Consider the following 17551-nt stretch of genomic DNA (forward strand, 5'->3'; position numbering starts at 1 on the left):
AGGCATGGAGATTAAAACATATGAAGAATGGTTGCAGGATTTGAGTTTGGCTAGTCTAGAGAAAAGAAGAATTAGGGGTGACATGATAGCAGTATTCCAATATTTGAAGGACTATCACAAAGAAGAGGGGTCAAATTATTTTCCACAGCACCAGAGGGCCAGACAAGAAACAATGGTTGGAAACTAATCAAAGAGAGAAGCAACCTGGAATTAAGGAGAAACTTCCTAACAGTGAAGATAATTAATCAGTGGCACAGCTTGCCTTCAGAAGTCATGGGTGCTTCATCACTGGAGGTTTTTAAGAAGAGACTGGACAGCCACTTGTCTGAAATGGTATAGGGTCTCCCACTTATCTGAAATTGTATAGGGTTTCCTGCTAGAGCAGAGAGCTGGACTAGAAGACCGCCAAAGTCCCTTCCAGCTCTATTCTATTCTAATAAGATAAAGGTAAAGATTCCCCTCGCAAGTATGTACTAGTCATTCCCGACTCTAAGGGGCGATGCTCATTTCCATTTCAAAGCTGAAGAGCCAGCACTGTCCAAAGACGTCTCCATGGTCATGTGAACGGCATGACTAAACGCCAAAGGTGCACAGAATGCTGTTACCTTCCCACCAAAGGTGGTCCCTACTTGCATTTTTTATGTGCTTTCGAACTGCTAGGTTGGCAATAAAAAACAAAGCTAATAGCTTTGTCTAAAACTGTTGGATCTAAGTCAGCAAAACCTGGCTCATTTGCACTATATATATTCAACCACTCATTTGAGCACCAGTAGAATTGTCAGGAGACAGAGACCAAACATAAAGCAAATATAGTTTTAATATATATTAGTACTTTATTTGCACAATGTAGATAGATAAAAAGTATCACTGAGGTAGACTTGAGTCTATCTTCATCCAGGATTACTTATTAAACAAAAGAAAAGGAATTATATCAAGAATGAAATGGAAACATAAAATGTAATGCATTTGGAGATCCATCCTTCTTCCTACCAGTGTCATCTATCCATTGTATAGATCCCATAGATGTGATCTAGTACTCATTTTCACAATGCTAGTGCATTCAATATTACATCTTTTGAAAAAGAAATCGTCTTATTTCTCTCTTGTAAGAATCATCAATATTGGCTCATCAAATGGTGATCTGAGTCTAAATGATGCTCCCAATTGAAGTGTCAGACTGGTAGAATGGCCATGTTATAAATAACAGTCAGGTATGCAAGAATTATGCATGCTTAGTTTCTTACAAACGTTTTGTTAGAAAGCACTGGGATTATGTGCATCATTTGATCTGCTTATTATGGTCAGGTACATGTTTCAGAAGAGTTGTTTCCTAGTATGTGCATGACTGGCAACACTACTTATTGATGATGTTCAAATGTTAAAAGATGAATGCAGATTTTATCAAATTTAAAAAAATATTCAGAAGGGGAAATATACAAAACTAGTACAGCGAGAACTATGCATGGATTGATAAAGTATACTAATTAGCATATTAATTATTGCATGAAAATATTGAGATTTGTGGTCCAAACACATTTGGGTAGCATTAGCTTGGAGAATATTGTGTCAATTCTTTATTATTTTTCCAGGAACAACTTCAGATCATGAGTTTATATTAATCCAAGCATGTACCTAGAGAGTCATCAGGTTTTTTTCTTCTTTTGAGCCTGTTTTCCATTGTCACATTCCAAGAGTTCAAACTACAGCTAGAAAAAGAAGCATGTTAATCTCAATAGCTTCAACTATTAAAAAAATCATGTGTTGTTACTGAATGAAGATGAATTGGCTGCTTTGCTCAGACTTATCAATCCCTGGGCAATTGGAGCAAGACTTTAAGTTTACGCAGTGATTATGATGTTGCTTGCTCTTAGTAGCAAGCAGCATCTTCAAAGGTTTTTGTGCAGCATTGCTTCTCCCCTGCCCCCTCCCCCTCCCCCACAAGCTTGGCTCTCCCGCAGAGTTTCTATGTAGCAAAAAACTGCAAGAAATATGCATAGCATGTCCAGAATCTGTCAGGATCCTTCTTTAGGATCCAGTCTTGTTTGGCTGTATTGGTTTTTCGCTTCAGTGAAGGAGTTTCACAAACAGAATTATGCTAGTTACATTCATAGCCTGGACATCAGAGGACAGTGCCATTAAGGGTCATCTGGGACCACCAGACAATTTAGGAAGTGTGTAGCATGGAATGTTTTTGACAGAAGGTTTCAAAGAAAGAGAACATTCCCCTCTTGCATGTTGTGGCCCCACTGCTGGTTTTCTGCAAGGAGGGTCCTGTGATGGGAAAGGAACAAACGGGTGAATCAAGCGACATTGTCCTTTTCAGCTTCATAATGGAGTGTGAACTACTTTTTGTTCTCATTCGTGATGCCACTAAGCATTTTTGATACTGCACCTATCAAAGAAACACATAAATTGCAGTGAATTTAGAGATTATATAACCAGTCACGATATACAAAAAGCAAAATTAATGTGTGTTTTTTGTCCTAAAAATCTTTTCCCTTTCATATAAATGGCAAAGATTCATTAAATTTTCTGTTGACTAAAAGATAAAATATGGCAATAGTTTACCATTGCCTTAATCTGTAATGTCTTCCTTCCTCCCTTCTCAAGCTAGACTACAAACCTAAGATACCTTGTTGTCTCCCATTCTAGTTTGACTAGGTTCAACCTTGCTTAGCTTTTTCAAGTTCAGCTAAGATGTTGTAAGAACATACAATCCAGTAAGTTATTTGGAGAAACCTGAATATGTAAAATATTATGGCTTAATTTTCAAATTCTGCAGCTGGAATTGGCCAGGTATTGTATAATTCACCTATATAGTGATTAAAACTAAGTTCAATTATTTGGTGATATTCTGATTTTCTAGCTAGATCTACTATCAAATATGATGCATAGCAATATTATACCATTATCTCAACAAAAAGATTGATTTCACTGATTCTTTGGATGTTCCATAATGTTTAATTAAGGTCTGATTTTCTTTCTCTTTTTCCTAGAGTTAGGCTGTAGGAAATGGTTCTAGCAGAATAGTTTAGAAGTCCTCACTCAGACAGAATAAAATATTTCAGGTGTTTTATTCTAGATGGTGATATGCAATAATAATTTCTTCTTTTGACAAAAGACTCTTGATCTTTTTATCTTCAAGTATTTCAAGAATGGTGAATACTGAGCCAGAAAACAATGTCTTGGGTGTGGTGGGGAGTGGAACTAAGAATGGTAGGAAGATAAAATGTATGCAAGCTTAAGAGGAAGCTTTTTTAGAAGACTAATACTTTTCCTGAAATCTGCTCTGGTTTGTTTTGTTTTCACAACATTTACCATACATGCAGCCTGTACTGCTTCTGAAATGGTTCCAGCATCTGGTTCACACCAAAAGGCTGTGCATTGGAAACGTTGTTTCCCCATGTCAGCAATAAGTCCAAATGTGTGGGCATCTCTCCCAATCCCAATAAAAGTCACGTAGCGTACTTGACATTCCCAAATGCAGGGATCTTCCTCCTCTTCAGCCTTAAAGAATACAGAACAATCCAATCAGATTACACTAAGAGTACTCATTGCATTTTATTCCAATTGTCCTCCAGGTACTAGTTGCAAGCTTTAGGTGTTCTTCACACAGGAATCAAATTTATACTTTATTTCTTTCTTTTTTAAAATCCCTATTCCTAACACACACAAAATTATGAGATCAGCCTCATCAATATGATGCAGTGAATGTGATGCCCTGGCAAATTCAAACAAATCACATTATGGTGTATACATCCAGCAGGCAGGGCTTGAACCAGGGGTGAAATGCTCCCGGTTTGGACCGGATCGTCTGATCTGGTAGCGATGGCACCGGGTGGTTCGGAGAACCGGTAGCAAAAATCCCTGCCCGCCCTCCCCGCCCATGCCCAGCTGAGCTGCATGATCATCAGAGGGTGGTTTTTTTTTACTTTTAAAAGCATTTTTTCTTCGGCCGAAAAACTGCTTTTAAAAGTTAAAAAAAAAAACCTTGGATGATCACGTGGCTCAGCTGGGATTGTCAGAACCTTTTAAAAGCATTTTTTCTACAACCTCTTCTGTCGAAGACGTTGTAAAAATGCTTTTAAAAGGGTATGACGATCAAGCAACTCAGCTGGGATCGTCAGAACCTTTTAAAAGCATTTTTTCTACAACCTCTTTGGCCAAAGAGGTTGTAGAAAAAATGCTTCTAAAAGTAAAAAATAAAAGTTGGCCACACCCACCCAGTCACATTACCCCCACCATCACCAAGCCACGCCCACAGAACCAGTAGTAACAAATTTTACATTTCACCACTGGCTTGAACCCTCTAGTTCAGGGGTGTCAAACTCAAGGCCCACGGGCCGGATCCAGCCCATGGGGTGCTTAGATCTGGCCCATGGGGCCGCCATGGAAACAGCAAAGGACCAGCCTGTGGTAGCTCTGCCAGCAAAAACGGAGCTTGGAAGGGCCACATGCAGCCCTCCCAAGCCTCAGTTTTAGCCACAGTGGCCTCCTGCAGCCCTCTGCCAGCAAAAATGGAACCTGGGGGACGCACACACCCCGTGGTCCGTTTTCACTGGCGGAGGGCTAGCAAAACAAACTAAAAACAAAATAAAAATGCAAATGCAAAATATTTCCGCTTTTGCATTTGAGTATGCAAGAAGGGACAGGTAAGGAGAAAGGGAAAGAGAAAAAAAGAAGAGAAAATGGGAAGAGAGCAAGGAAGGAAAAATAAGGAAAGAAGGGAAGGAAGAAGAAAGGAGAAGGAAGGAAGGAAGGAAGGAAGGAAGGAAGGAAGGAAGGAAGGAAGGAAGGAAGGAAGGAAGGAAGGAAGGAAGGAAGATTATGAGAGTGAGGAAGGGTCTGAGGGAAGTCCTGCCTTAGCACTTGGCCACCACAAGTGCCCCATGAGTGATATCGAGCTGGCCATGCCCACCCCGGCCCCCCAAGGTCAAGCACAATCCTGAGGCGGCCCTCAATGAAATCAAGTTTGACACCCCTACTCTAGTTTATAGTTTAATGTAATATATTAAAAGTAAACATTATTGGAAGAATAACATAATAGGACTGAGTGTTTGGTAAATGTACCGTAAATTCCATTCTGAAGAAAGCAATACTTGGTGCTCATTGATACCAGTGGAACAAATAGGATGTAACTCTATCTGGATTTATCAACCATCTCTGAAAACTAATATTCTTGAGCAGGTTAATAAAGGTCAAGAATGACCCTTTAACATTTATTATTGGTTTTTCAATTTATATTTAATAAATTAGGTTGAATTATAGACAAACTCCAACAAAAGTTAAAGATAATAAAGTTCTCAATGAGAGAGATTAATGGAAGTGCTTAATATTCTAATGAAAATCAGTTGAATTTGTAACATACAAAGATAAACATATTAAAATCCAACTGACCTCTATGGAATAGTTGACTATAATTGACTATAATTGACTCCCACTGGAATCAATGGATCACTGAAATATTTGTCTTTGGAAGCATCATTTAATTCTGACAGCAAATGGCTAGCACAGATTAAAGAACTACTGTGGAACCTTAAGCTTTCTGACCTGAGAATACAGTAATTCCATTAAATTTAGTAAGATTTCAATAAACCTAACTATAACTTTACTATAAAGCTGCTAATATATGTAAGTGCCAGTTTTCAGCAAAAAATGACAGAAATAGCAATAGCACTTAGCACTTATATTCCCCTCCATAAAGTCCTGCTTTATAGGACTCTCTAAGTAGTTTCCAAATGTAAACTGCCCCCAACAATCTGGGTCCTCATTTTACCAACCATGAAAGATGGGAGGTTGAGTCAATCTTGAGCCCATCAGGATCAAACACCTGGCAATGGGCAGAGTCAGCCTGTTATACTATATTCTAACCACTGAGCCACCATGGCTCAAAAATCATGGTTAAGTGACTGTAGGACACTGCAAATAGCTGGGCCCTGTAGCCAAGTGCCCAAAATGTGACTGAGGTGGGGGCATCATAACTTTGAATGGTTACTAAGTGATCAGTTATGAGTAGAGGACTACCTGTGATCGTTAACTGGATTTTGCAACCAAGATCTGATTGGGGTCAGCAATTTATGGCCAATGGGCCAAATATGCCCACCAGCCATAATCATTCAGCTCTTGATCCCAAAAAGAAATATACTTACCCAACCCACAACAGAGGGAGAGAGAATGCTCACCCACTCATCCAAAAATGATGGTAGTAGCAGCATAGCCTCTGGCTCTGTAGAAAAAGGCTACCAATCCCTACTCTAAGTAATAGCATTCAATCAATGGTACTGAGAAAAATTCCAATTATCAGTTTTTCAGTCAAGTATCTTCTTGGCTGATTACTTGGTTTCTGGGATATGCCAATGAAGCAGGCCATAACACATATAGGAGACAGATAGCAAGGACATTTGGTGAGAAAGAGAAAGATTCCACTGTGTACAATATCACAAAGAGTCTTACTTCAGTCTGATCTGCTTGCATCACTGAGTCTGAAACACTAACCACAGCTTGAATCCACTGCTCACGGTTACGGCTGCCCATCAGAGTTTCAATGGCATTATTTAGCACATCAATCCCTAAAGTGCCAAGGCAGGAAAGAAATGAATAAGCCAAGCCATTTTTCACCATTAGCTGCAGAATAGGTAATTTCAGGATCCAGGGTCTGAATTCCAGAACTCCAGGCAAGGCAACTTGGCTGCTTAAGATTCCTTCCAAGGCCAAAGATGGGGAAAGGTAACTAAAGAAACCATCTGTTTTGAGATATTTCAAGAGAACAGCTAGTTTGAGAGAAATATCCATGCATCCGAAAGAAATGTAGTAACTTTAAACATTGAAATTTCTACCATTTCCTTTAATCTCACCCTACAGCTTTAACCACTACACATTATAGAAACTTATAACAGGCACAATAGCAAGACAACAAGATGAATTTGTTGATTTCTTGATAAACAGCTATTAAAGGGATTTATTATAGATTTTTATATTTAATTTTTAAGGTGAAGTAGAACATAAAAGAAAAGCAGTATTTAACTCTTCATTCCTTAATCATTTTCTAATCAAATCTATGCCCCAACTTGATTCCTGTCACTTCCTGTCAACCCTAACATGGCTTTAACTCAAGAGCAAACTACAATACAAGCAAAACAAATGGATTTTCATTCAAAGTTCCAAGATCTCAGTTGCAAAAATTAGAGTTAGTATTTCAGTTTGCTGCCATTTACTGGGTCAGTAAATAGCTGCAGACATCTGCAAGTCAGAGCTGATAGTGTTATTGATGTGGTCAGTGTATCCAACATGGAGAAGAAAGCATTATTGCACAGGAATTTCATCAACATAATTATTCTTTTTTCCATATATCTGGCAAGATTCCTGTAAAGCATAAAAATAACCTGTCCAGATTGAATTTGCTTATGCTTCCTGTGAATAATCACTACTCAACTTGCCAAAGAATTAGGGGGAGGGAAGAGGAAGATGGAATGCAGAGGCTGCAGACTTCAGACGGAAGAGCCAAGCACCCACCAAGGACACTTCTGCAGGTGTCGGCCAAGACATAAACTGTTCTCAAAACAAAAGGACAATTCATAAGTGGACAATGTGACCTGTCCAGTGGGAGGAGGGGAGAAATCTATTCTTTAACTCTGCAGGATTGCACGGGAAAAGTTAGAGCTGGTTTTGCTTTCTTCGGTGCTGAAATGATGTATTCAATAAAGTTTGCTTTTGGGATTTCAAAGTTCCTGAAAGTGTCTATGTTTGTTGGGGGCATTATTCGGACTGTTGACAGTAAACCAGCTCTCCTAACTCTGGTTCTGTACAGCCTACTCAGCCATCTTCAAGAGCACTGTGGGGAGTCTGGGAATGATGTCTGGTGCGGAGCAAAATGTGGAGACAGCGATAAAGACCAGGGCAGGTGCGACAAAAGAAGTCCTGGCAACAGCACAGGCAGACTTTGGCTCCCAAGGGATCGTGACCTGCTCTAAAGTGTGAGTGGAGAAGGCAGAGCAGCTGGCAATGCAGGATGAATGTGCAGAAGCTGGATCCTTCTACCCCAGCACTGTAGAGCCATGGCGAGGCATGGTGGGGAAGGCGGCGGAAGCTACACTTCTCTTGATCCCTCCTGGGTGGCCCTCACCTAAAGATCAAAGTGGAAGGCCAAGAGAGCTGCAGAATTGGAAGAGCTAGTGGATTAGAAAAACCTAGCTGCATACCACACCCATCAGTGGAGCAACTGGGAGAGAAATTTGTGGGGATGGAGGTGCGAGACATGGTGCTAGCATGACAGATACCTCCAGCCACCACAGCAAGAGTCAGCCAAGCTCCAGTGGTCTCTTCGTCTCCACAGCCCTAGCCTCAGCCATTGGCTAGAGGAGCAGCATCCCTGAGTGCTGCCGGCCCCAGATGGGTTACCATCCTGCAGCAGAGTGCGAGGGCACTGCCAGTCCCTGAGGGGTGACCACTGCTCCACACTGGGGAGTCAGTCAACCTCATGTGCCCCGGTAGCTATGGATTTCGAACCCCAGTTGTTCCCACATGCAGTGGAGTGGCTGCCAGGATACTGGTTTGCCCTGGGGCACTTGGAACCCCTGCTGATAAGTGCCATGTTCAACAGGAGACCAGAGAAGTTGGCCTTTTTCCTGAACCAGGTGTGGAGCCACATGGACCTGTATGGACCTGTCTAGCCGAATGATGTTGCCTGCATGAACGCCATTGTGACCAGCCTGGCGGGAGATGCAGTAGAGTGGGTAATACAGCTGCATGACGAGGGACCTCCCAATCTGGAGAACTTCGACGCCTTCCTAGATGAGCTCTGGGCCCAATTCGGGGACAGCATGAAGATCCGCCAAGATGAGTTCAAGATCTGCACTATCAAACAGGAGAACAGGCCAGTGACGGAGTACATCCATGAGTTTTGGAGCCTTGGCAGGAAGCTGAGGCGGTGGCCAGAGTGGTTGCTGGTCTTCTACTTTCATAATAGCCTGAACCGGGAGCTGTACCATACTTGCAGAATCCCACATGTAGTACCAGCTGGCAACGAACATGGAGTTGGATCTGATAGAGTATAAGAGGCATGGAGGAGCCGAGAGCTGGCCAAGAAAAAGCCAAGAGAGATGTTTGTTAGGTCAGAAAACCCCAGCAGCTACCTCCTCCACCCCGAGAGAGGTTGCAAAGCATGAGCCCAGATAGGGCTTCTGATGTGGGAAGGAGGGCCACAGGGATGCAATCTACCCAGTGCCCAAGCCCAGGATGACCCCAAAGTTTCCAAGCCCAGCAAAGACCAAGAAGACATTGAAGGAAGAGAGAGAAAAGAAGCGGGTGGCACAAGTCATAGAGGTCTCTCCCCCAACCAGTGAGGGGGAGGGAACTCTGACCACTGGCAAGGCCCAGTTGACCCTCTAAGAGAGCAACAGTGAGGGGGAGAACGACCTGATTATAAGTGGAACCATCATCCTTTTTACTGCCCAGGTGGAGATCATAATGCCCCACTCAGGGTAAAGGGAGTCATAACACCCCTGACAGACTCAGGATACAGAGTTTAATCAGCCTGCAGACAGTGAGACTAGGATTGAGAGTGAGAAAGCTATGCCAACCCATGAAATTTGAGTAGGTAGATGGCTTGATCATAGGGTGCTGCCCGCCTCCTACCTAACCAAATCAGTGAGTCTGAGAATGGGGAACAAAACGACTATCCGGTTCATGGGGGAGGCAAAAAATGGCAGAAGCCATGATATTGGAGTTGGCATGGCTGAAGAAGTGGAGCCTGACAGTATGCTGGGGGAGAGACAGGAACCGCTTAGTGATGGGCCCAGGGACCCCAGAACTTACAGAAAGGAAGCATAGTGAGCCCCAGCTGTGATCAGAAGAAAGGGACAGGCCTAAGCACGTGAGAGTGGCCACTACATCAAAGCCGAGGGAGCCTGCAATCCCCAAGGAGTATCAGGACCTTACAAAGCAAGAAGGAATCTGATGTTCTGCCCCCCCCCACATTGCCCCACATACTGTGCAATTAAGATCTTACCAGGGGCGAAGTTGTCTAAGCTTAAGATGTACACAATAACTCCCAAGGAGATGGGGGAGCTAAGAGACTTCATAGACAAGAACCTAGCCAGGGGATTCATCCAGCTGGTGAAGTCCCAAGTGGCAGCTCCCATGCTGTTTAAAGAGAAAAAGGATGGGTCGTTGAAGTTGTGCATGGATTTCCTCAGGATCAATGGGGTCTGTGTGGAGAACATGTACCCCCTCCCCCCCATGAAGGACAGGCTGGGGTATCTGTCCAAAGATAAGGTGTTCAACAAACTGGACCTAAGGGGGACATACTACCATGTTTCCCCGAAAATAAGACCTTGTCTTATATTTTTTTGAACCCCAAAATAAGTGCTGGGTCTTATTTTCAGGGAGGCCTTATTATTTTGGGGCACGTGGAGCAAGACAGGACTCCTCTTGCCATCTTACCTGATTTCCAGCTCTGTCTCCCTAATCCTAACCAGAAGAAATGTCAGGGACCGGCTGCGCATGTGTTTAAATATTTTCAGGGAGGGCTTATTTTGGGGGGGGGGTTATTTTAGCGCATGCTCTCTAAAGCCCGCTTGGGCTTATTATCAGGGGAAGTCTTATTTTCAGGGAAACACAGTATCAAGTGAGGATTAAAAAGGGGGATGAGTGGAAGACTACATTTAATTGCCCCTTGCGGTGCTACCAATTCAAAGTGATGCCTTTTGGACTAGAGGAGCACCTATTGTGCTCATGTAACTAATAAATGAGATATTGAATGAGAACTTGTACAAAGGGGTTCTGGTGTACCTGTATGACATCCTCATCTACACCAAGAGACTGGTGCCCCAAGTGCTTAGGAAACTCCTGAATGCTAAGCTGTATGCCAAACTGTCGAAGTGTGAATTTCACAAAACCAGTCTGGACCATTTAGGGTATTGGATATCATTTGAAGGAACAGAGATGGACACAGGGAAGAGAAAAACCATTTTGGAGTGGCAGGCCCCCTGAACTCAAAAACAGCTGCAGACTTTTTAGACTTTTAACTTCTATAGCCAATTCATTCCCTCGTTCGTCCAGATCACTTTGCCAATCATGGAATTGCTCAAAATGGGGGTTGCGGGGGTGGAGGGCAGAGTAAAGCCTAAGCCCAGCCAGCCACTATATTGGACAATGAACAGGTGGCGTTCGAGAAGCTCAAATGCCTCTTTGCACTAAAGCCGCTCTTAAAGAATCCAAATCTAGAGGAGCTGTTCATGATACATGCGGATGCTAGCAATGTGGCAGTGGGGGCAGTTCTCCTCCAAAAGAATGCGGAGGGAAAGTTGCAACCCTATGCCTACATATCTCGCAAATTAAATGAGACTGAAAGACATTGGGCAGTATGGGGAAAAAGGCTTTTGTGGTTCGATGGGCCCTGCTAACAGTGGAGGCAGTTCTTAGAGGGCAGTAAGGTCCCCTTTGAAGTTTCAACCAATCTCAAAAACCTGGAGTCCCTGGGAACCCCCAATAAGTTCTCCCTGAAGCGAGTACAGTGGGCCCAATACTTTTACCATTTCCCCGAAAAGCAACTAGCATTAATCTTTTTGGACACACAAAAAGCCTTTGACAACATGAATTGGCAGTTTATGATATTACAATTGAAAAATATGAATTTTGGAGAAAACTTTGTGAAGATTGTTCAAACAATATATTCTAACCAAACAGCAATTGTGATAATAAATGGAGAAACAACAGGAAAATTTAACAAAGACAAGGATGTCCTCTATCACCTCTACTATTCATATTAACTCTAGAAGTCCTACTTAGACAGCCTAAACAAGACCAGGAAATAAAAGGTCTGAAGATAAAAAAAAGAACAATACAAAGTACAAGAATTTGCCAATGATTTGGTATTTATTCTGGAGGAACAACTAGAAACAGAACCCAAATTAGTAAAAAAAATAGAAGAGTTTGGTGCGATAGCGGGACTTAAAATAAACCAAGAAAAAACCAAGATATTGACAAAGAACTTTACAAATAAACAGAAAAATGAATTGATGGAAAAGATGGGCATGCAGGTAACTAAAAAAGTTAAATATTTGGGAATCTGGCTAACAGCAAGATGTATATCTATCAAAGAAGATTACTATACTAAATTAATGCAGCAAATAAAGACGGATTTGGACAAATGGAAAAATTTACAACTCTTGCTGATCGGGAAAATAGCCACAATTAAAATGAATACCAAAAATTTTATTATTATTTCAAGTAATTTCAATAAAGTTAGGGAAAAACTTTTTTGAAGATCTAAATAGATCGATAACAAAATCTATTTTGCAAGGAAAAAAACCAAGAATCAAATTATTCTACAAAAAATTCTACAGAATACTAGAAATAAGAGAGGATTTGGGTTACCAGACTGGGAGTTGTACTATCAAGCTTCAGTGCTTACATGGCTAAAAGAGTGGAAAAACCTAAATAAAAGGATGTTGGCGATAGAGGGACATGACTTAAAATTGGGATGGCATGCATTTATATGGGATGGGAAAAACTCACAGCTACTTCCAAAAACACCAGGTTAGAAATGCTCTGTTGTTAGTATGGGGAAAAATTAAACAGAATCACTATATGAAAATACTGGTCTGGCTACCCAAAATGGGAGCACTAATATAGCCTAATGTGTTAGATCTGGATAAAATAGTAAGATATAAAGATATATTAAATGAGCAAGGGAAATTAAAAATGAAACAGTAACTAAAAAATCAGGGAATTGACTTGGATTGGTGGCCTTATATGCAAATACAGATGAGATATAAGAAGGATACAGATAAATATGGATTTTACAGTGAACTGCAAGAATTGGATAAGATACTGCAAGGGAGAGATGAACAAGTGATAAAGAAGTTTTATAACTAGCTGTTGAGCTTTAAAATGGAAGAAGAATTAGTAAAGCAAAGATAGATTCCATTACTGCAAAGTAATGGAATCTATCATCAACCAATCCATTACCCTCCACCTAGAAACAAACAACCTACTCTCTAATAAACAATTTGGTTTCAGAAAAAAAATTATCATGTAACTTACAACTTCTTCACTGCAAAAACATATGGATTACAAATCTTGATCAGGGCAAAGCAATAGATGTGATCTACATAGACTTCTGTAAAGCTTTTGACTCAGTATTTCATGATAAACTTCTCCTAAAACTAAAATCCTACGGCATTTCAGGACCCCTCCACAATTGGATACCAGCTTTCCTGTCAAACAGACAACAAGTGGTCAAAATTGGCAATGTTCTATCAAATCTTGTTCCTGTTAAAAGTGGCATTCCCCAAGGCAGTGTTCTTGGACCAACACTCTTCATATTATACATTAATGATCTCTGTGACCATATTACAAGTGATTGTGTTCTTTTTGCAGATGACGTCAAACTATTTAACACCACCAACAATACAACTACCCTTCAAAAAGAATGTATCTGAATGGTCTAAAACTTCCAAATCTCAACCAGCAAATGCTCAGTCTTACATATTGGAAAAAAGAACCTAAACACTAAGTACAAGCTTGATGGACATTACCTTACAGATGACCCCCATCCTGTTAAAGACCTTGGAGTTTTCATATCAAATGATCTAAGTGCCAAAGCCCATTGCAACTACATCGCAAAAAAGGCTTTAAGAGTTGTAAACCTAATCTTGCGTAGCTTCTTCTTCAAAAACACTATACTACTAGTGTTTACTACTAGTACTACTAGTAGTACTACTAGTACTAGTGTACTATATGCTACAGAGCATATAAAACATTTGCTAGACCAATTCTTGAATACAGCTCGACTGTCTGGAACCCATACCACATTTCTGACATCAATACAATTGAACGTGTCCAGAAATATTTTACAAGAAGAGTTCTCCACTCTTCTGAATAAAAACAAAATACCTTATGCCACCAGACTTGAAATCCTGGGCTTAGAAAATTTAGAACTACGCCGCCTTTGACATGATCTGAGTTTGACTCATAAAATCATCTATTACAATGTCCTTCCTGTCGAAGACTACTTCAGCTTCAATTGCAACAATACACGAGCACACAATAGATTTAAGCTTAATGTTAACCGCTCCAATCTTGACTGCAGAAAACATGACTTCAGTAATATGACTTCAGTTGTTAATGCTTGGAATAAACTACCTGACTCTGTGGTCTCTTCCCAAAATTCCCAAAGCTTCAACTAAAAACTGTCTACTATTGACCTCACTCCATTCCTAAGAGGTCTGTAAGGGGCGTGCATAAGAGCACAAGCGTGCCTACCATTCCTGTCCTATTGTTTCCTTTCGTTATATCCAATTAATATAGTTATTACATACTCATACTTATATATATCCTTATATATTGTATAGTTATTACATGCTTATGCTTATATATACTGTGTGACAAAATAAAATAAAATAAATAAATAAATAAAGGAAACTATGATAACATGGGCAAAAAACTTTGGGTAAATATAGAACTAGATAATTGGCAAAAACTGTGGGAAAGAAATTATAGATTAACAATATCAGCATCATATAAAGAAAAGCTGTACAAAATGTTCTTTAGATGGCATCTACCACCAGCAAGATTGGCAAAAATGTTTCCAAACATGTCACCAGTGTGTTGGAAATGCAAACAGGCACAAGGATCTTATTATCACATGTGGTGGACCTGTCCATCGGCAAAAAAATATTGGCCAAGATAAAAGAGAGGTTAGAGGAGATGGTAACACAACAAATAGACCTAAAACCAGAACTATTTTTATTAGGTATACCATTAAATTTGATATTTAATGTTATGTGTAATAAAAGTGGCTAGAATTATGTATACACAAAATTGGAAAAATGGAAGCATACCTACAGAGGAAATGGTAATAAAAAAAATATTGGAATGCACTGAAAAGGACAGGTTAATGATGGAAATTAAAGACAAAGGAGAAACAGAGTATTACTTAATATGGGACCTATGGTTCAATTGATTAGATAATAGATGCAAAGATTAGAAATTTATTGATGAAAGATGATCAACAAGCTAGAAATAAATACAATTATAAAGCTATATACCCATTGTAAGCAATACTGGTACCAGACTGCACAAAATTGTAAATCAAAATATATAGAGTAATAAATGTATAGAAAATAATGTTAGAATCATGGAAACAATAGATATAAGCATGTTATATAATTTCACATTTCTATTTTTTTTCCACGGGCTATACTGTATGAATAAGAGAAAAATGATCGCAATTAGGATGTATAACATCATGTATAGTTAAAAAGGTGCTGATACAACCAGTTGTTTGCAACAGTGTTGCAAAATTGAAATTGTGATGTAAAATGAAGAAAAATGTAAAATAAAAATAATAACAAAAAAAATACTTTTTCTGTTTCGACTTCATACTGAAGTACATTTTGGGTGGGGGGAGCATTTCCTGGCGGATGTGTTCTCCCAGATGCCCCAGTACAAGAGCATCCAGGAAGAAGTGGTTCCATTATATCTTCCAAGCAGCTTGAGGCCCAGGTTTCCATGAAGCAGCAGTCAAACTAGAGTCTTCTCTAGTTTTTAAGAGATTTTAAGAGAGCTAATAAACTTAGAAAGAGCTTGGGAAGGATTCCATGGATGAGATGGAATCTGATCCAAGATGGCACCGCCGAAGGCTGCCTCGATGAAATGTTAATAGTTTTTTTATTTTTTATTATTCTCTGCAACTCACTACGGATTTCATACTCATGAGACCAGCTGCTAAAAATTAAGCAATGTTTCTTTAAGGAGCATCATTCTGTGACCCAGCCCCCACCCCCATCTTTACAAACATGGAGAGATTCTAACACAGGAAGAAGCAATTTCCCCCGGAGCCATGGATTACCAAAAAAATAAATAAATGAAGAAAATGGAGAAGGATAGGTAAAAGGGCAGAAATTTTAAACAGGTTAAGGAATAGGAGAAATAAAACTCCTTTGACTTCAATTGTCCTAGCCAATGTACGTTCATTTGCTAATAAGATGGATGAAATACTTCTTTTAAACAGATACAATTCTGATTTTTACAACTTAGCAGCCCTACACTTCTCTGAAACCTAATTAAATGAATCAATTGATGATAGCAGCCTGCATATCCCAGGGTTTCAGATTCAACGATCAGACAGAATTGCAGAAACAACTGGTAAAAAGAAGGGAGGAGGTTTATGCTTATATATCAACAACAGCTGGTCTCAGAATATAACTATAATATATAAATTCTGTGACAAAAACTTAGAGATATTAATTATCAACTGTAAACCATACTATTCGCCTCATGAATTTTCCTCATTTCTTCTAATTGCTATTTATGCCCCAACACAAGCCTGTGTAAACAAGGCATTACGAACTCTAGCTGACCAAATTATGGAGGCTGAAGCCAAATACCCTGATTCACTGGCCATTATTTTGGGAGATCTAAACAAGGCAAACTTAAGGAAAGAGCTACCAAAATACTTTCAGCATGTCAATTGTCCCACTAGAGGCAAGAATACTTTAGACCATTGCTACACAACACTAAAAGATGCTTATCGGTCTTTACCACATGCAGCTGTAGGACACTCTGATCATTGCATGATTCACCTTGTACCTGCTTACAGGCAAAGACTTAAAACCACAAAACCAACAATTAAATCAATGAAGACCTGGACGGAGGAGGCAAAGTTAAAGGTGGAGGTGCTGGCTGGGGTGGCAGTTGAGACCCCCAGACTTTTAGTCATGGGGGACTTTAACTTGCCATCTTCCGGCTCGTCATCGACGGCAGCTCGGGAGTTCATGGCTTCCATGACGGCCTTGGACCTGACCCAAGTAGTTGATGGCCCTACTCACATTGGGGGTGGCACTCTGGACCTGATTTTTGTCTCTGGTCAGTGGTTGAGAGATCTGGACTTAAAGGAAATAGTCATTGAACCTTTGTCATGGTCAGATCACTCTCTTCTTCGCCTGGACTTTCTGACCGCCATTCACCACCGCAGGGAGACGGAGCCGATACATTGGTTCCGTCCCAGGCGCCTGATGGACCCGGATGGGTTCCGGACGGAGCTTGGGCCATTTCCTGAGGGTCTGGCTCACGGCTCGGTTGAGGAACTTGTTGCGGCCTGGGAACGGGCCGCGGCGGGGGCCTTAGACCGTGTCGTGCCTTTGCGGCCTCTGACCCGGCGCAGGTCCCAACCGGCTCCTTGGTTCTCCGAGGAGCTGAGAGGATGAAGCGCCGGAGAAGACGCCTAGAGAGTTCCTGGAGGTCTAGCCGTTCAGAAGCTGATCGACACTAGTGAAGTCCTATACTAGGACTTACCTAGTGGCATTGAGGAAGCGAGGCGTAGCTACGCCTCCTCCTCATTGCATCGGCAGATAACCGCCCAGCCGCCCTGTTTCAGGTGACCCGCTCCTCCTACACCAGGGGAGCGGGATGACCCGTGCAGGGACGTGCTGAGGAGTTTAACGGTTATCTATACGATAAAATCGTTCAGCTCGGGATGGTTTGGACCAAGATTGCGGTGATACGGGTGAGACGGCTGAGGGTGGTCTTGGTGACATTTTATGGGATG

The 17551-nt window shown here is 41.0% G+C and overlaps 1 protein-coding gene across 1 annotated transcript in view; it reads right to left on the reverse strand.

The window, feature by feature from the left end:
* Window positions 1–985: 985 nt before the first annotated feature.
* Window positions 986–17551, reverse strand: part of APBB3 (amyloid beta precursor protein binding family B member 3) — an 88523-nt gene continuing 71957 nt past the window's right edge. The window contains exons 10-12 of the mRNA XM_058178154.1: window positions 6454–6569; window positions 3319–3507; window positions 986–2392 (exon numbers count right to left, since the gene is read on the reverse strand). Coding sequence (XP_058034137.1) covers window positions 2165–2392; window positions 3319–3507; window positions 6454–6569 — 533 coding nt within the window. The 3' untranslated portion in view covers window positions 986–2164. The remainder of the gene's footprint in view (window positions 2393–3318; window positions 3508–6453; window positions 6570–17551) is intronic.

Source organism: Ahaetulla prasina, chromosome 3 (assembly GCF_028640845.1).
Source record: "Ahaetulla prasina isolate Xishuangbanna chromosome 3, ASM2864084v1, whole genome shotgun sequence".
NCBI classification, from domain to species: Eukaryota; Metazoa; Chordata; class Lepidosauria; order Squamata; family Colubridae; genus Ahaetulla; species Ahaetulla prasina.